General features: G+C 37.5%; 1 protein-coding gene across 2 annotated transcripts; it reads right to left on the reverse strand.

Moving 5' to 3' along the window:
* Nucleotides 1–495: 495 nt before the first annotated feature.
* LOC131145455 (cysteine-rich receptor-like protein kinase 43) lies at nucleotides 496–20,201 on the reverse strand. 2 transcript variants are annotated; one of them, XM_058094539.1, is made up of 6 exons: nucleotides 6,989–8,035; nucleotides 6,601–6,672; nucleotides 2,294–2,501; nucleotides 1,971–2,208; nucleotides 1,644–1,794; nucleotides 496–1,084 (listed from the first exon to the last, which is right to left on the reverse strand). In XM_058094539.1, exons 3-6 carry the CDS (start codon nucleotides 2,493–2,495, stop codon nucleotides 704–706), a joined length of 972 nt encoding a protein of 323 aa, XP_057950522.1. In that variant the 5' UTR covers nucleotides 2,496–2,501; nucleotides 6,601–6,672; nucleotides 6,989–8,035; the 3' UTR covers nucleotides 496–703. The 2 variants fall into 2 exon arrangements, with proteins under 2 accessions (XP_057950522.1, XP_057950523.1); XM_058094540.1 differs by lacking the exons at nucleotides 6,601–6,672; nucleotides 6,989–8,035 and adding an exon at nucleotides 19,740–20,201.
* Nucleotides 20,202–20,440: the final 239 nt, after the last annotated feature.

The following is a 20,440-nucleotide window of genomic DNA, read 5'->3' on the forward strand; positions in this document are numbered from 1 at the left end:
TGGAAAAAAAAAAATTGAAAACACTATATATGAAAAAAATTAAAAAATTGAATTTCTTAAAAAAAATTCAAATGGAAAATTCAATTCTCTAGATAGTCATGCATATTTTTTTTCCCTAACTCTTATATTTTTTGTCACCATTTTTATTGGAGGTTTAACCCCGAGGAGAAGAACTAGAACAGATTCTAGGCAGAAGCAAGGAAGAATTACAGCTTCAAAGGAGAAATGGAACCCTGACATTTCTACCATAAAATGCAGATCAAATAGCAGTTTTGTTGAAGGATTTTGATTTGAAATTCATATATCAGTGGATAATTAATTTCAAATCCATGTATTTGATGTGTTAAAATACACAATAAATTGGTTGACAAATTCAAATCCGCTTTAAAAACTAAAGCCAAACATATTTGGACTCAAATTCAAATGCATTCCCTCAATTTCACGTCCGCAAACAGACAAATGTGATCCTGACATTAACAAAAGAAATATGCACACTGACGAAAAGACAATTTTTTATTACATGTTTTACTTATGCGTTTAACAATTAAAATCCAGTACAAACTTGTTCTTGAAGTTAGGTAAATTAGTTAAACACTAGTGTTATGCTATTAATAACAAACATTAATTATAAATAGGTGCGGAAACAGCTTAATTTGCACAAGATAAATGGGGCGGCTAATGTACACGGCATAACTATAAATGGTCATCTACCTTCATCAATGGAAGAAAGAGAAATTGAATTCCTAGAATAATCCTCAACAAAACTGCTACCGGAAGAAATCTTGGTAGCACCAGTGTATGTACTGCTGGTACGATTAGTGCCAGTGAGAGCGGAAGTACTTGTAGAAGTCCACCGCCCTTGGCGACCCTGAATGCCTGGTCTTCCAGGTTTAGGCAAAGTAAAGGAGTCACTTGAGAGCATGAGATGAACAGAATTCATGTCAGGCCTGTCTTGAATGCTTGCTTGACAACATAGCAACCCCAGTTGTATGCACATTGCTGCCTCATCAGGGTTGGGGTTGCACTTGGAAAGGCTAAGATCAACCAACTCCAATGCCTTGCCTCTTTGAAAGAGTGCCCAGGTCTGTGCGGCAGGAAGGAAAATAAACGAGGATTAAATGAAAACAATCAATGCATCTTCATTTTGGAAACAAAAATGTAATCATATATTCGATGAAGATATGTATTGCCAACTTGAATTTAAATTAATTGCAAAAAGCATGACTATGCACGGATGCATTTAACATATTACATCGTAAGAGGGAAATCTAAACTGGATGTTCCTTTCTTTTCCTTGAGCAAAATCCACAATCGAAACAAAGCCCATCAGTATACTGATAGTAATTTGGGCAAAATCTCGAAGAGTCCCAAAGGCTAAGGTTATATACCGACTGCACAATGCATATCCTGCATTTGAACAGCAGTTTTCCTAAACTACATTTTGTGCTTTATAATGGTCAGACTTCAATCAAAGAAAAACTATTTCATCAGACTGGGGAAAAAAAAAAAAACATTTCCATCTCAAAGTAAGATTATGTTCTAATGTTCAACTTTAGACTAAAAAAGAAGGTGCACAAACCAAAAAAGAAAAAAGAAAATGACCTCCCAAATAATTGCATCATAAACTATTCTCTAACACTTACGTAACTCAAGAGGTCTGCCTTTTCTGTACCAAGCCGCCCATCATGATTCTTTCTCCCACTCACAATCTCCAACACCAGAACACCAAAGCTAAAAACGTCAGACTTCACTGACAAGTATCCATGCATAGCGTATTCAGGAGCCATGTAACCACTGCAATCCAACAGAAATTTTTAGTTGCTCGTTTCAATTTCCACTTGGATCCTCCTGGAAATGTCAACTATAAGAGTAACCAAGGGAAACTTAAATAAAGAAGACAATAAAATGACTAAAAGTGTTAGGTTTTAGCAATAAACAACACAAAGATCAGAAATAAGAAAATTACTCACTGAGTACCAGAAATCCTAAATGTCAGTGTATGGGTGCCTTCCCCAGGAAAAAGCCTTGCCAAGCCAAAATCTGATATCTTCGGATTCAACTCCTCATCCAACAGTATGTTACTGGCTTTGATGTCTCTATGAATAATCCTTTCAGGAGCCTCTTCATGCAGGTATAGAAGACCTCTTGCCACACCTGTAACTATTTGATACCTTCTCTGCCAATCCAAAGATGCCGACTTTGTTTTGTCTATATAATTTATATAAATAAATAAATAAATTTTAAAAACTCTAGTACTAAATTCGTCAATATGAAATAGGAAAGGTGCTTTTACCAAAGAGAAAATAGTCAAGGCTCTTGTTTGGCAGAAACTCATAGACAAGCATCTTCTCAGGTCCTGCACAACACCCCAACAACATAACCAGGTTCTTGTGCTGAATTTTCAGTAACAGCTTCACTTCATTAGTGAATTCTCTCATTCCCTGTCTTGACGTCAGAGACAGCTTCTTCACAGCTATTTCTTGACCATCCGGCATTAACCCCTGGTTAAAAATATAAAGATACACAAACATGCATACAAATGAAAATCATTGGATAGATCTGGTACAATGTTAACTAACCCAAAATAAAGATCTAAGCCATAGGCAGGACTAATTAAAAGCTTACAAACACATCAAAGGACCAAAAATAGTCCAATACAAAAATAGTCTAAAAATATTCTATAATGAAAATAGAGAGCAAACCACCATATTGATTTAAATCATCGATTTGGGAGCAAATTTACATCTCTGCACAAGAGTTTGTAGTATTCTTGAATACACATACAAGTACACACACACACACACACATATGTATACACGTACACGTACATGCATTCATTACATGCATATAGACATACACACACAAACACACACACATTTATATCCCCAATCAAACGAAGCAAAAGAACTTTTCTGAATTGTCGATTAAGTGATCAGACTTTGGTGGGAAAATCAGTGCCACCATTGACTACAATAAGAATTTTATTAATATTATTTGACTTCCAACAAAACTACTATAGCCTTCTCCTCTCAAATTCCGAATACGATGAGAACAAGATCATAAACCATTGGTAGCTAATGGCCCCATGACAAGAATATTCATAGGCATTATACATCACATGAATGCACGTGTATCAAAGCACTATGTTTCTGTGTAATCGATGTCATCTAAATATGTTATAGTTGCTTATTAGTTTAGAGAGCTACAGGAAGAGTACTCGCGCCATTTTGTCAACGACAACCAGAAAAATTGGATTCAGATCTAATTCGGAATACTCCATGGTTTCCGCTGCTTCCTCTGTCGTCCATTAGACAATCCACCAGAATGTTTCCAATAATTCTTCGTCGGTAATATATATATTTTCATCTATCTTCAATTCCAGTAATTCAAAATAAGCTTTCTAGTAGTAGTTGCAAATCCAATTGTCGGAAAATTAAGCATTGCATCATATAAATTCAATGTGGATCATGTATATATATATGAAATCAGAATTGAATTTCTGTATTTATTGAATAATTTTGTACAAGCCAATACAATCTACATAGTACATATAATACAATCTCTGCTCTAAATATGGAAATAATCTCCTAAAGGAATTTCACTCAATAATATACAATAAATACCCCCTAAATCTCTCCAATATACACGAGATTTCTACACTCCCCTCAAGTTGGATCATAGATATTGATCATATCCAACTTGCAGATGAAATCATCGAAACTCTATCGGGATAACCCTTTGGTAAAGATGTCTGCGGTTTGTTCTTTGGTAGGTACATACGTCATACAACTGGTTCCTTCTTCAACCTTTTCTTTGATAAATTGTCTGTCCACTTCTACATGCTTAGTCTTGTCGTGTTGAACTGGATTGAAAGAGATACTGATGGTTGCTTTGTTGTCACAGTAAAGTTTGATAAGGAATTTTACCAGGATCTATAATTCTTTCAAGAGTTTCCATAACCACAGTCCTTCACATATCCCTTGTGCAGCTACCCTGAATTCATCCTCGGCACTACTTCGAGCCACTAAATTCTATTTTTTACTCCTCCAAGTCACCAAATTTCCCCATACAAAAGTGCAATATCCAGTGGTAGACCTTCTATCTTCTGTTGATCCCGCCTAATTTGCGTCTGTGAAAACTTCTACTTCCTTACTTTCACACTTGAAGAAGAGTCCTTTTCTCGAAGAGCCCTTGAGATACCTAAGGATCTTGTACACGACATCTAGGTGAGTCTTTTTTGATGAATATATGTGTTGGCTTACCACACTAACTGCAAATGCATTGTCGGGTCTGGTATGCCATAGATAAATGAGTTTACCAACCAATCTTTGATACCTCTCCTTTTTAACTAATATTTCGCAGTCTTTAACTCTCTTTACTGCTTCAATGGGGGTTTCACTAGGTTTGCATCCAAACATGTCAATTTCAGTTAGGAGATTAAGGATATAATTTCATTGAAAGACATCAATACCCTTTTTTGATCTGGTAACTTCCATTCCTAAGAAGTATCGCATTTGTCTCAAGTCTTTAACTTCAAACTCAACAGCTAGGATTTTCTTCAATCTTTCCATCTCCACTGTATCATCTCTAGTTAGAATTATATCATCAACATACACAATCAAAATTTGTTTCTTATCACTTTCAAACTGATGAAAAAATATAGTGTGAGATGATTGCCCTTGTTGGTATCCTTTGTGTTTTATCACCTTCGCAAATCTGTCGAACCATTTTCTAGGAGATTGCTTGAGTCCATACAGGGACTTCTTGAGTTTACATACCCTCTTTTCTTCACCTCTCTTACTGAAACCTGGAGGTATCGTCATGTAGACTTCTTCTTCTAACTCGCCATTTAGAAACGCATTCTTAATGTTGAGTTGTTGCAGTGACCAATCTAAGTTGGCTGCCAAGGACAGTAGGACTCGAACTGAATTCAATTTTGCCACTGGTGCAAATGTCTATGTGTAGTCAATGTCATAGGTCTATGTAAACCCTTTTGCAACAAGTCGGGCTTTATATCGTTCAACTATCCCATCTGCTCCATATTTCACTGTGAATACCCATTTACAACCAATTGGCTTCTTCCCTCCCGACAAATTCATAACGTCCCAAGTTCCATTCTTTTCTAAAGCCCACATTTCCTCCATTACAGCTTCCCTCCATTCAGGAATCTTCAAGGTTTCCTAGATATTCTTTGGAATTTGTATCCTGTCAAGGTTAGAAGTAAAAGTACGATATTTTGTAGACAGGGTTTTATAAGACATGTATTTTGACCACGGATATTAAGTACATGACCTAGTTTGTTTTCTGACTGCAATGGATAAATTGATGTCATCAGGTACAAGCTTATCAAAAGGGAGCTCATGGCCATCTATTACATGATCTGGATTGGGTGTGGACTCATGATTGCTCAGAGCTATCACCAGGTTCCAACTCTCTTGGTGCCTCAGGTATGAGATTCTCCCTATTTGGCTTTCTTGAGTAAACAAGTTTTTTTGCGTTTTTTTATTTTTCTGCATCTCCCCCTAAGTTTAAGTGGTCTTTTGTACATGACAGGTCAGGAAATGATGCAATGGCAGACTCAGTGTATGGCACAGATTCATCAACAGAGAAATCAAAAAACCAATCTTCACTTCACTTCTCCCCCTGAAGAGAGGGCTTTGGGAGTGGTTTCAAAGAACGTGACATCAAGGTTAATAAACAATTTTTTTATGACAGGATCATAACATTTGTAGCCTTTCTAAGTAAGAGAGTATCCAATAAAAACGCACTTAATGGCACGAGGTTCCAATTTATCCCAATTGTAAGCATGAACATGAACAAATGCAGTACATCCAAAGATTTTCAGAGAGAGATTGGAGTGGAACCGAGAGTCGGGAAAACATTCCTGGAGTTTCTAGAGAGGAGTGACAAAAGAAAGAACTCGACTAGGCATTTGATTAATGAGATGTGTAGCTGTTAAAATGGCATCGCCCCAAAAATATTTTTTCATATTTGTAGTGAACATTAATGCCTAAGCTACTTCAAGAATATGCCTATTTTTATGTTCAGCAACACCATTTTGTTGATGGGTATCCACACAAGAACTTTGATGAACAATTCCATTTTCTTGAAGATAATGTCCCAGGATATCATTAAAATATTTCGTACCATTATCTGTATGTAAAATTTAAATATGAGTTTGGAATTGTGTAAGAATCATGGAATAGAAATTGGCAAAAATAGAAAGGACTTCAATTTTATCTTTCAATAAGTAAACCCAACAAATACGAGTATGATCATCAATAAAAGTAACAAACCATCTCGTGTGAGTGCGATTAAAAGAGGGTGAGGGCCCCTATAAAACACTGTGAATCATAGTAAAGGGTCTGGATGGTTTGTATGTGGATTTTGGAAATGAATTACTCTGGTGTTTTGCAAGTTCATAAATCTCACACTAATATACAGAAGACGTATTATTTGAAAAAAATGGAAGGAAATAAACATCTTAAATATTAAAAATTTGGATGACCTATCCTAGAATGTAGAATGTCATAACAAAATTTCACTATCCCTAGAAGTAGATGCAGAATCACAAATAGCAGTTTTACATTGTTCACTCACATTTTCCTCCTCAAAGTAGTAGAGTCCCTCACATTCCTTAGCACTGCCAATTGTCTTCCCCGATGATAGGCCCTGAAAAACAATGAGAGGGAAGAAATTTAGCAAAACAATTGGAATTCTTAGTCAACTGGCTAACGGAGAGGAAGTTGTACGATAAATTAAGAACATGAAGAATGGACTCTAGTGTGATGGAGTCAGAGAGTCAAATATTCCCTTTGCCTGTGACAAACGAGAGGGATCCATCTGCAATTTTAACTTTCAAATTTCCAGCACAAGATAAATATGATGAGAAAAGATGATAGGCATCAATCATGTGGTCATAAGCACCAGAATCAATAATCCAAAGAGTTTTGGATTAGAAATTATATTAAGGCTTGTAAAAAATTACCTCTTTTGGGCTAAAGAACCTTAAGAAATATTTGTAGAAGATGAAGTTTTGTTATAACTAAACGAGGTCTGGTCCACTCCCCACAAGATATTTTTCTCACGCCGTTGCTTTTTTCTCTTTGAAATTTGCATCTCTGTTCCTCTCTCTTTATCTATGGTTGTTTTGTAGCCGATTTGCTTCGTTTTTTGTAACTCTAGTTTTACCAACACTTGTCGCAAAGTGGGCTCTTTGAGGATCTTCGCCAACGTGCCGACGGCTCATACGAGCTTGGCGCCTTGGCCTGGTCGGACCTCGATGTTGTGGATGGATGTTCCGATTCACATTGTAGAGAGGGGCATGCAGCTTCCGATTTGGGAGTTCATGTCGAGATTGATCATCTGCTTCATCATGAGGCTCTTGCGTGAAGTGATGGTGCTGTGAAAGAGCAAATCGAAGGCATCGGTGGAGAAACTGTGGCAGAGGAGGTTGGCAAAGGCGGCGAATGAAGCTACACGAGCTCGGAATAACGCCATTGACGACATCCTTTGGGATTCGAGGGGGAGTCTGATCGACTAGAGCATGGATCGAGAAGGAGGATCCACTAGATCTTCCTACTACGCCTTCCTCGAGATTCGCCGCGACGCCTCCTTCTCCAACATCTGTACAGCTTACCACAAGCCCACCCAGAAGTGGCATCCGGACCGGTGGATGAGGAATCCGGTGGTGGACCTAGTCGATGTTGCGCTTGTGAATGTAGAAGGTGGATGGCATAGATCTGGGAGGTGTGGCCTTCACCCTTGAGGTGGATGTGCATGTCGATGCTGTTGAAGCGGTGGCGGCCGAGCAAGAGGATGGGTTCCAGCGCCTGGTAGGACTTCTGGTAGAATGCGAAGAGGGCCTTGGCGATGCTTTGGCAAAGGCACCGTTCAAGACAAAGATGGCCACATGCAGCGACACCGGTGTCGAAGAGAAATCTATGGAGTTCTCGAACCTTGTGGAACTCTGTTGGAGGACCTCGTAAGAGGTCATTGAACCTCTACTTTGGCCGGCGATTTCCGCCATTGATAGCTAGGTTTAATCTCCTAGCTCTAATACCATGAAATCAGAATGGAATTTTTGTATTTCTTGAATAATTTTGTACAAGCTCCAATATTACAATCTACTTATAATACAATCTCTGCTCTAAATAGGAATTTCACTCAATAATATACAATAAATACCCCCTAAATCTCTCCAATATTCACGAGATTTCTACAATATATATATATATATATATATAAGAAGGGGAGGGCAGGTTTAAATGAAACTCGATTAATCAAAACAAATTTAAAAGATGTATTAATTAATTACGAACTAAATAATAACTAATTAATCTAGAAGAAAAAATGCAATTAATTAATTACCACCAAATTATTGTCCTAATTGAAAGTAGTGCTAGCTCTACATATATTAATTATTACGTCTATATATTAAGGCTCAAACTCTAATTTAGTTCTATATATGTATATGTATATATGAGATTTTATCGTTGCCATAATATGTTTAAATAAATATTTGAGAATGATGCCAAATTCTAACTAATGGAAGCGGTAGACATCGCCGGCGGGATGGACGATGACGAGCTGTTGTTTAGGAGTGATGATTATCAACCTGAAGAAGACAAGAATTTAGTTATGCTTGACAGCCTTAGATCTAATTCGGAGTATTCCATGGTTTCCGCTATTTCCTCTATCGTCCATCAGATGATCTGCCGGAATGCTCCCAATAATTCTCTGTCGATAACATATATATATATATTCTTTTTCAATCATCTTCAATTCCCAAAAATATTAATTCCTCTACGCTTCTCTTTAATTAATTATTTTGTGAAATTTGTTGTTGTTCATTTATTTAGTGAATTTGATTGATTCTATTTATTGATTATAAATATTTGCTCTGAATAAGCATCTTAAATAATCGACTATATACACCATTTTCAAAACAAGAAGACGCATTGTAGGCTAAATAATTAATTAAGTTAGAAAAAAATGTCATTAATTAATTACCATCAAATTAACTATCTAGAAAAAAAAATTTCCCACGACTACAGTAATTATGAAGTTTAGCTACCATGACTGCAAAAGCCCCCAAAGCGTCTTCTTAGTCGTCTTTGTATAATTCAATCATCTTTCTCTTCTACAAGTACTTCTACTGATACAGTCATTCATCATTATTTGATGATGTGTAATTTTAGTTTTAGCAATTCACATTTTTTAAAAATTAATTACTGTGGTTCTAATTAATAAATGTTTGTAGAACAGACTTGGAAATTTTGTAAACCCTTTATGTATATAGGGTTTTGAAATTTAAATTATTTTGGGATTTTAATTTAAAAAGTTTGATTTTGTTTTATATATATATATATATATATATATATGTATATATCAATTGATCAATATATTATGCTGTGCAATTTTTAAGTAGGATTTCTTCAACAAGTTCTACTAATGATCGATGCAGCCATTATTAGTAATACTCACTCAACACTATCCCAAAACAATTTAAACTTTTTGTATTGCTGACTATAACTAACTTGCATGACTCTTAAAATTTGAAAGTCATTAGTAGAACTTGTTGAACTACTAATGATCATATATTTTCTCATAAAATGAAAATTAAAATACTAAAAATTTCGGATAAAATTTTCATTTTTTTTATTATTTATTTGTTAACTCTTAAGAGAGTTAAAATACTCTTTATCTCATCAATCTGCCCTACCAGAAGAAAGAAAAAAAAATATACATCTTCATCTACCATCATAACTAGCTAGCCCCATATATGACCAAAGCCTATTGTTCTAAATTCTCCAACTCAGCTCGAAATTGCTCCAACTCCTCCAACATCATTGCATCAATAGATTGCTCCCATCATAACCCACCGCTGCCGCCACATGCCGGTAGAGAACAACCCTCGAGGATCGAAGAGCCTTGGCCGGCGAGGTAGCTATCGATGACAGTGTTCGAGCTGGGATGGCTGAAGCAGAAGTTGCTGTCAAGTGACTTGACAACAATAGCGATCTCCACGCCGCAGAGTACGCACACCTCACTTGCAGCCTTAAAGAGGCCTTGTCAGCGCTTTGTAAACGTGACTTGGTGCTTGCTTTTATTTTCAAGCTTCTTCATTGCCACCTTTCTTCGACCTGTCATTTTCTTCTTTTTCGAATCACCTGTCGTCTGTATCTTTATGAAAATCACAACATGCATGCATCATATTAATTGTTACACTTCATATATATAGAGAGAAAGAGAGATCTTTTTTTAAAATAAATAACCCATCGTTCAATAAGTAATTAAAAGCATGAAGGTAGAGAAAAGTGATGAAAAAATAAAATTAAATATAAACCCTAATTTTACGTATATTCAGAAAACCCCAAGAAACCAACAAAGAAAAATATATTATCGACAGATAATAATCGAAAACATTCGGGTCTACCCTCTAGGCATGGACGAAATACGAAGCATTGGAAACCGTGGAGTGCTCTCAATTAGGGACATGATCTTCGGGTTGATGATCAGTTCTAAACCCTAGCTTGTCACCTTCTATCCCACCAGCGACGGAAATTGGTTCGACGAATGATTGAATATTCATTCAATCCTAGAAGGGAATCGTCAAATTAAAACAGCTTCACCAGTAGACACGACCCGAGATCAAAGAGAGAGAGAAGCTTCACCGTCAAAAGCTAAGGTCGCCGAAGAGACAGAGCAAGAGAGAGATGTGATTAAGCAACGGTGATTTTGAATATAAAGGGATACAATGTCGGTTGGAACGGGATTTTTTTCTGACCGACTTGATCACAACGATCAAAAAATAAAAATTGCCTGCCCGCCTAAATGCGGTGAAGGGAAATTGACAATTTTGAATTTATATGATGCAATGCTTAATTTTTCGACAATTCTATTTGCAACTACTACCAGAAAGCCTATTTTGAATTACTAGAATTGAAGATAGATTGCCAACAGAGAAAAATATATTACCGACAGATAATAATTGAAAACATTCAAGTCTACCATCTGGTAATGGACAAAAAAGGAAGCACTGGAAATCATGGAGTACTCCAAATTAGGCACATGTTCTTCTTCGGGGTTGATGATCAGTTTTAAACCCCAACTTGTCGCCTTCCATCCCGTCGATGACGAAAATTGGTTCGTCGAATGAATGAATATTCATTCAATCCCAAAAGAGAATCCTCAAATTAAAATAGCTTCACTCGCAGACACGACTCGAGATCAGAGAGAGAGAGCAAAGGATCAAGAGAGAGAGAAGCTTCACCGGCAAAAGCTAAGGCCATCGGAGACACAGAGCAAGAGAGAGTTGTGATTAGGCAACGGTGGTTTGAATATAAAGTGATACAATGTCGGTCAGAACAAGAATTTTTTCTAGCCGACCTATTCGCAACGATCAGAAAAGACAAACTGTTTGCCCGGCTAAATGCAGTGAAGCTTTTTCCTTAGCTGATCTCGGGTCGTGCCTGCGGGTGAAGCAGTTTTAATTTGAGGAATCCCTTCTGCAATCAAATGAACATTCATTCACTTGTCGAACCAATTTTCATCACCGGCGGGATGGGAGGCAACAAGCTAGTGATTAGAACTGATCATCAACCCGAAAAAGATAGCGTGCCTAATTGGAAGTACTCCATGGTTTCCAATGCTTCCTCTTTTGTCCATGACCAAAGGATAGACCCAAATGTTTTCGATTATTATCTGTCAGTAATATATTTTAATCTGCTGGTTTCTTGGGATTTCCCGAATATACGTAAAATTAGGGTTTATATTTAATTTCCTTTTTTCACCACTTTTCTCTACCATCATGCTTTTAATTATTTATTGAACAATGAATTATTTATTTTAAAAAATGATCTTTCTATATATATATATATATATATATATATATATATGAAGGGTAACAATTAATATGATGCATGCATGATGTGATTTTTATAAAGGTACAGACGACAGATGATTCGAAAAACAAAACAGCAGGTCGAAGAAAGGTGGCGATAAAGAAGATTGAAGATAAAAGCAAACGCCAAGTCATGTTTACAAAGCACCGAAAAGGCCTCTTTAAGGCTGTGAGTGAGGTTTGTGTACTCTGCGGCATAGAGATCGCCATTGTTACCAAGTCACCTAGCAACAACTTATTCAACTTCAGCCATCCCCGTTCGAACGCCATCATCGACAGCTACCTCGCCGACCAAGGCTCTTTAGTCGTCGAGGGTTGTCCTCCACCGACATGTGACGGCAACGGAGGTTCCTAGTGGGAGCAGTCTATTGATGCAATGACGTTTGAGGAGTTGGAGCAATTTCAAGCCGAGTTGGAGAATTTGGAACATCAGGCTTCGACCATATATGGGGCTAGCAAGTTGTGATGGTAGATGATGTATGACTTTTTTTTTTCCCTTTCTTATGGTAAGGAAGACTAATGAGATAAAAGTATTTTAACTCTCTATTAAGAGTTAACAAATAAATAAAAAAAAAGAGAAGAAATTTTATCTTAAATTTTTAGTATTTTAATTTTCATTTTATGAAAGAATATATGATCATTAGTAGTTCAATAAGTTCTACTAATGACTTTCAAATTTTGAAAGTCATGCAGGTTAGTTATAGTAGTAATACAAAAAGTTTAAATTATTTTGGGATAATGTTGAGTTAGTATTACTAATGATGGCTACATTGATCATTAGTAGAACTTGTTGAAGAAATCCTATTCAAAAATTGCACTGGATAATAGATTGATCAATTGGTTTATATAAAGCAAAATCAAACTTTTTAAATTAAAACCCCAAAAAAAAATTAAACTTCAAAAACCCTATATACATATAAGGTTTACAAAATTTATAAGTCTGCTTTCCAAATATTAATTAATTAGAATCATAGTAGTTAATTTTAAAAAAACATGAATTGCTAAAACTGAAATTACACATCATCACATAACAATGAATGGATGTATGAGTAAAAGTATTTGTAAAAGAAAAAGATGAGCGAATTATATAAAGACGACTAAGAAGACTCTTTCGGGAGCTCTTGCGTGCATGGTAGCTAAACCTCATAATTACCATAGTTATGAGAAAAAAAATTAGGTGGTAAATTTAATGGTAATTAATTAATGACATTTTTTTTCTAAATTAATTATTTAACTTGCAATGCATCTTGTTGTTTTTGAAAATGGTGAATTTAGTTTATTATTTAAGATGTTATCAAGAGCAAATATTCATAATCAATAAATATAATCAATCAAATTCACCAAATGAAAGAACAACAATTTTCACAAAATAATTAATTAAGGAGAAGTGTAGAGGAATTAATTTTTTTGAGAATTGAAGATAGCTGAAAAAGAATATACATATATATTACCGATAAAGAATTATTGGAAACATTTTGGTGGATCATCTGATGGACGACAGAGGAAGCAGCGAAAATCAAAGAGTACTCCGAATTAGATCTCGGGCTATCAAGCATAACTAAATTCTTGTCTTCTTCAGGTTGATGATCATCACTCCTACACAACTCGTTTCCATCCATCCCGCCGACGACGTCTACCGCTTCCATCTGTTAGAATTTGGCGTCATTCTCAAATATTTATTTAAACATATTTGGGCAACCATAAAATCTCAAATATATATATATATACATATATAGAACTAAAGTAAAGCTTGAGTCTTAATATATAGACGTAGTAATTAATATATGCAGAGCTAGCACTACTTTCGATCAGGACATTAATTTGATGATAATTAATTAATTGCATTTTTTATTCTAGATTAATTAGTTATTATTTAGCCTATAATTAATTCATGCATCTTTTAAATTTATTTTGATCGATCGAGTTTCATTTGAACCTACCCTCCCCTTATATATATATATATAAGATCCACATTGAATTTATATGATGCAATGCTTAATTTTTCGACAGTTGGATTTACAACTACTACTAGAAAGAAAGCCTATTTTGAATTATTGGAATTGAAGAAAGATGAATATATATATTATCGGCAAAGAATTATTGGAAACATTCTAATGGATCGTCTAATGGACAACAGAGGAAGTAGCGAAAACCATGGAGTATTCCGAATTAGATCTCAGGTTGTCACAAATGACAATTATATCATTAACTCACTCATCATCATCCCAAAAGTTGAAGCCACGGCATACATTCCCGACTAAATGCAAATATAATTTACTCTAGAACTTGCCAAAGATTTGGAAAACAAATAGGCTAAAGCCCCTAATCTCACTGACACTAAGCAAATCATGTTTGATAATAATAATAATAATAATAAACAAATAGGATGATGATGATGATGATGATAATAATAATTCTCTCAAATAAAATGAGAATGATTCATCCTTGGTTCACTCAGGGTTAGGGAATACCCAATTAGATGAAATACAGACAACTGCCTGATTATCATAAACCAAATTTATAGGTTGTGACCACTTAAAACCAAGTTCTTGTAGAATGTTCTTCAACCAGGACAACTCACACGTAGGGGACCATTCAGCTCACAGAATCCTTCACAATGATGTGACCTACACATGTTTCAGCGCTAATTAACTAAATGACCCATCTCCTAAGATTTCTCAACAAATTGAACTAATGGATGGAGGGAAAAATTTCACAAGCAAACAAAAAAAATGTGAACTGCGACGAGTGAAGATAAAGCAAATAAAACAAAAGGTGCAGACAATGCAAAGAAGTGACATTGACTCGTGTTAAAGTAAATGCTGCACATGGGCATCAAGTGTCGAATAGAGACCTCATTGAATTCAATATTTGATTAGTTTTCTTATTGCATTCTGTTGTGTTGTTACAATCCATTTTATAAACTTATTCTAGAGCTAACAACTTCCCATATAATCTGGATCAATGGAAACCTGTTCTACCAGAAAAAATCTTTTATTCCCGGAGGAATCCTTACTAATTCTCTGCAGTGCCATGTTGTACTCTGTCGTGCCTTGATTGTTGTTTGCAATGGTGATGGTGGAAGAGTCTGCTACAAGTTTGTTGATTGTTGTCCTTAGCTGTGCTGATTGTGATTTGCTGTCCTCTGCAAGCATGGTAGTATCCTTAACAACCCCCCTTGATGCAAGGGGCACTTGTGAATCAGTGAGACTTGATCGAAGGAGTAAGAACTGAGCTGATGACAATGGTTTAGTGAGAATATCTGCCACTTGATCATTACTGGACATCAAAGAAACATTGAGAGTCTTGGCTGCAACATGATCTTGTACAAAAATAATAATCAAGTTCTACATGTTTTGTTCTAGCATGTAGAACCGAATTTATAGATAATTATATAGCCCCTAAATTGTCACACCACCAAGTTGGTGGATCTTTTAAAAAAATTCCAAGTTCCATCAAAGAGATTGAATCCATAGGATTTTACAAGTTGTATTGGCAACCGCCTTATACTCAGCCTCAGTGGATGATCTAGCAATTGTGAGTTGTTTTTTTGGACCCCAAAAAATAAGATGTGATCCAAGGAAGATACAGAACCTGCCCGTGGATTTTCTATCATCAGGGCAGCCAACCCAATCAGCATCAGAGAAAGCAGAGAGGACGAGTATGGAAGTGCTGGAAAAGAAAATACTAAGGTGGGGAGTTTGTCGAAGATACCGAAGAATTCTTTTGACAGCTTGCCAATGTGTAATTCTCGGGTTATACATGTATTGGCACACTTTATTGACAGCAAATGATATGTCTGGACGAGTAAAAGACAAGTATTGCAAGCTGCCGACGATACTACGATATAAATGAGGATCCTCAAAGGGATTTCCCTCAAGGGTTGAGAGTTTAGAGGAAGTGGACATGGGAGATGAAACTGGTTTTGCATGATGCATATTTGTGCGATAAAGAATATCTGAAATGTATTTAAATTGATTTAAGTACAACCCCTTATCATTGTGGTAGATTTCAATGCCTAGAAAAAAATGCGAAGGCCCTAAGTCTTTGACAGGAAAAGATGTGCCTAAGGCAGTAATGAAATCAGAGATTAATTTAGAATTAGAACTAGTGACTATAATGTCATCCACATATATAAGAACAGAAATAATGTGAGATGCATTATGATACAAAAACAAGGAAGTGTCAGACTTTGATTCTTGGAAACCAAGTGAGAAGAGCTTGGCATCGATCTTTGAAAACCAGGTCCGACGAGCCTATTTGAAGCCATGAATGGCCTTTTTTAGCTTACACACATGATGGGGAATTTCCAGATGAACAAAGCCAAGCGGTTACCGCATCTATACTGCCTCTCCCAAGTCACTATGCAGAAAGGAATTTTGTATGTCTAACTGGTGGAGGGGCCAATTAAAGGTGACAGCAAGGGATAATATAATTTTTATGGTAGTATGTTTGATCGCTAGTGAAAAAGTTGTGGTGTAGTAAAGGCCTGCTTGTTGATGAAAACCTTTGGCTACAAGGCGTGCTTTTCGTCATTCTAAAGTGCCATCAGCTTTCCTCTTTGTTTTGAGTATCCACTTGGGACCCAAAACATTGAGAGAAGCATATGAGGGGACCAAGTCCCATGTGTGAATGAGTAGCGGAACTTGAAATTCAAATTTCATGGCCTCCCCATTGAGGAAATTTAAAGGCCTTGACGTAGGAAGTAGGTTCTTCTGGAACAGTGTGAGAAGTGGTGGTGAGTGAAAGGGAAAATGTTGGTTTTGGGTGGTCCAAGAAATTGTACCATTTGTGCTTTTGAGAGGGCAAGAGGTGTCTTAGCACGAGTGATCATCGTATGAGTGTTTGAAGACATCATAGGAGGAGACAAAGTTGGTGGAATGGCTGGAACCGAGGGAAATAAATCCTCATGTTGGGAATTTTGGGGTGGTGATGAGCTTAATGAGGGAGAAAGTTCTTGTATGGTGTCAGGTAAGGAGTCCAAAGATGATGCGGACCTAGTGGGCAGTGAGGAGATGTGAGGTGGCAAGAGAGGGATGGGTTGGGAGGCAGGTTAGTGTGGGTCTGACGGAGATGCAGTGGGGGAGGTTTGTAGGTGAACAAGATGAACAATATTGGAAAAATTAGGCATGGTTTGTGAAACGTTGGACAAAGTCTGGACAGATTGCTGAAATGGAAAATGGTTTTCATTGAAAATTACATCCTGCCTGATGGGAGATGCAGACACTGATATCCTTTATGATCTGGGTTGTAGCCCATAAACACACAGAGTGTGGATCTAAGGTCCAATTTATGATTGTATGGACGCAAATTTGGCCAAGGTCCAAGGAAAAATGTAATCAAGTTTTTTTTTTTTTTTGTAAAGTAGTTAAAAAGGAGACTTATTTTTTAAAACCGGTGTGGGCATTCTATTTATAAGATAAACCGAAGTTTGAAATGCCTCAGACCAGTATTTTGTTGGCATAGATGCCATAGTTAAAAGAGATAGTCCGGTTTCAACTATATGACAGCTACAGCGCTCAACTGTCCCATTTTGAGCATGTGAATATGGACATTTGAGGCAATGAATAATACCAAATGATTGAAGCAATTGCTTGAATGGTCTAAATTCATCACCGCCATACGTTTGCACAATTTTAATTTTAGAGGAAAAGTAATTATTGACATAATGTAAGAAGGCAAGAAAAATGGAAGAAACATTAGATTTACATTGGATCGGAAAACACCAAATATATTTAGAGAAATTGTCAACAATAGACAAGTAAAATTTACAACTAGTCGAGGAAAAAACAGGGGTCGGACCCCACACATCTAGGAAGAGTAATTCAAATGGATGTAAGGACCTAGAGGGCATGAACTTTTCCTTGATAACATGCTGAGCAGTGTGAAACAGTCCTGTGAGAGTTTATTGGAAGCTTAAACTGACTAATGATGGAGGTAGTTTTCAAGGATGGATGTCCAAGGCGGAGGCTCCAATGGTACGAGGAAGTGCGTTCACCAATGTGTGCTTAAGGAGAGGCAGGGACTGAAGCTGAGGTGGTAGTAGCCGTAGGTAAGACATACAAGCCATTTTCAACGGCTCCCTGAAGTAGAACCCCCCGAGTTTGTAAATCCTCCACAAGAAAATAATTGAAATGAAACTCAAAGTAAACAGAATTGTCATAGAAAAATTGATGGGCATACAACAATTTTTTTTATATTTAAAGGGACATGGAGAAGTTGAGAAAGGAGAAATTTGCCGAAGGAAGTGTGCAGTTGAGCAGAAAATGTGTGATGTATTGGCATTGTAGAACCGTCTCCGATGCTGACTTGATCTGAGCCTTGATATGAAGAAGAATCCAAGTTTAGGTAGCTGAATTCTAAGGTGAAATGATGAGTTGCGACAGTGTCGGGGAAGCAAGAATGAGTATTCTGTGGGGTGGAAGGAAGAGTGGTGATGTTTGTAGATAACGAGGGAGGTGGAGCTGATTGATAGTTGTGATCAAATCTGTGGTAACATACCAAGGCAGAGTGGCCAGGTTTTTGACACACTTAACACAATTATCAGGATGAGTGGAGAAGGAAGGATTGTACCTACCTCCTCCACGTCAACCACGAGAGAACCGAGAGCCTCTACCCCGAGATGAGGAACCAATTGAGTTAGGAGATTTGACCGAGGTATTGTGAGCAGCCAGAGACTGAGTTGCGAGCATTGTCTGGGTTTGATGGGCTAACCGAGATTCATGTGTCAGCAAGAAGCTGTATATTTGTTGTGGTGAGAGAAGATCAGCCCGAGTTGTGAGAGAGGTGACCAAGGGATCATAATCTGTCCCAAATCCAGCATGTAAGTAAACTGAAAATTAAAAAGGGGAAAGGGGCTGCCCAGCAGCGCCTAAGGAGGCAGCCAACGTCTTGGCTCTGTGAAAATAATCTGTAATGGACTCAGAGCCCTTTTTTAGAGTGGCCAACTGATATTGAGTCTGCATGACATGAGCAATGGATTGAGAAGAAAAGAGCTGATATTGAGTCTACATGACATGAGCAGTGGATTGAGAAGAAAAGATAGTCTGTGGAGTCGTCCAAGCATCTTGAGCAGTGTCACGGTCAAGAACCTGGGTTAGCACCTGGTTCGACAAAGATGAATTAATGGCATAGAGGATGAGTTGGTCATGTAAGACCCACTGAGTATAATCGGGATTGGGGGCATCGTTGATCATGGGAGGAGGCATTGGAGATGAGCCATCCACATGACCAAAGAGTTGATGGCCCTTAAGAAAGGGTACCGTCTATGCCTTCCAGAGAAGGAAATCATCGATGGTTAGCTTTATGGTGATGAAGAGACAAGCAGAATTGAGGGTGGGGTTAGAAACCATTAAAGGTGGATGCTGTGTTTGGGTGAAGAGTCACCGGAAGCCATGGAAATATGCAGGACGTGAGTCTCATACAAGCTCTGATACCATGTTAAAAGTAAATGCTGAACATGGGCATCAAGTACCAAATAGAGAGCTTAATGAATTCAGTATTTGATTAGTTTTCTTCTTGCATTTGTGCTGTTACAATCCATTTTATAAACTTATTCTAGCCAGAGAAGATCTTTTATTCCCAAAGGAATCCTTACTAATTCTCTGCAGTGCCATGATTGTTGTTTGCCGTGGTGATGGTGGAAGAGTCTGCTGCAGGTTTGTTAATTGATGTCCTCTGCAAGCATGGTAGTATCCTTAACAACCCCTCAAACCGTGCTATCAACAAACTACATGAATATGCATGAGGAATTAAGGCAGAAAGTATCGTAAAAGAGATTTTTATTTAAATTCCCGAAATCGCCCTAACGCAGCACGGAAAGTACAAAACTTACCTTGTAAACCGGCCCAAACCGTCCATCCCCGAGCAGGTTCAACTCCGAGAAAAAGTTGGTAGCAATTTGCGGAGTCCGAAGGTCGAAGAACAGGATCGAGGATTCCTCTTCGTAGGCCTCCCCTCCGGAGCCGCCATCGGCGCCTCTGCAGCCTTTCACTCGCCTCTCCAAGCACGCGCACAGCCCGGAGAGAAAGCCCATCGAGGCATCGAAATCTCAGGTACCTCGAGGATCCCGATCCAGCTTCAAGCAAGCAGTCGCAGTTGTGAAGCGCACCTTGTCTTCGGCAGACGGCGACGCCACCGTGAAGTTCGTTCCCGAATCCGTGCCCATTTTGGAGAAAGTGGCAGTGGCGTGCGATTTCAAGTAGGATACGGAGTTAGGTCCGTCTGCTTTGTTTGAGGAGAGACCTCCCTATGGAACGTGAGGCTGCGGTTGCCAATAAAATTGGCGGGAATTTTCCCGCTGGGCGTTTGTGGAGCTCACTCCCTTTAAAACTCACTGGCTATAATTATAATAAGGCTGCTTTCTTTTGTTTTTTTTTTTCCCTTTTTAAATTTATCTCCAAATTTCAATCACACTCATCATGAAAAATTAGAATTGACTAGTTGTAATTGGTCCATATATTGAAGGAGACTTAAATTTGAAGAGGGAAGCTTTAAAGTCTAAGACTGACCTCTGCGTCATTAATTTGGCTATCG

This window comes from Malania oleifera, chromosome 13 (assembly GCF_029873635.1).
Source record: "Malania oleifera isolate guangnan ecotype guangnan chromosome 13, ASM2987363v1, whole genome shotgun sequence".
Taxonomy (NCBI): domain Eukaryota; kingdom Viridiplantae; phylum Streptophyta; class Magnoliopsida; order Santalales; family Ximeniaceae; genus Malania; species Malania oleifera.

What these genes read in the sequence shown, in the direction of transcription:
- LOC131145455 (XM_058094540.1), bottom strand. Translation starts at nt 19,940, where the DNA reads ATGGGCTTTCTCTCCGGGCTGTGCGCGTGCTTGGAGAGGCGAGTGAAA. An exon ending in GGTTTGGGCCGGTTTACAAG is followed by an intron (nt 2,502 to 19,739) that starts GTAAGTTTTGTA and finishes ATTTTTAACCAG; the next exon opens with GGGTTAATGCCGGATGGTCA. An exon ending in AGGCAGACCTCTTGAGTTAC is followed by an intron (nt 1,085 to 1,643) that starts GTAAGTGTTAGA and finishes CCTGCCGCACAG; the next exon opens with ACCTGGGCACTCTTTCAAAG.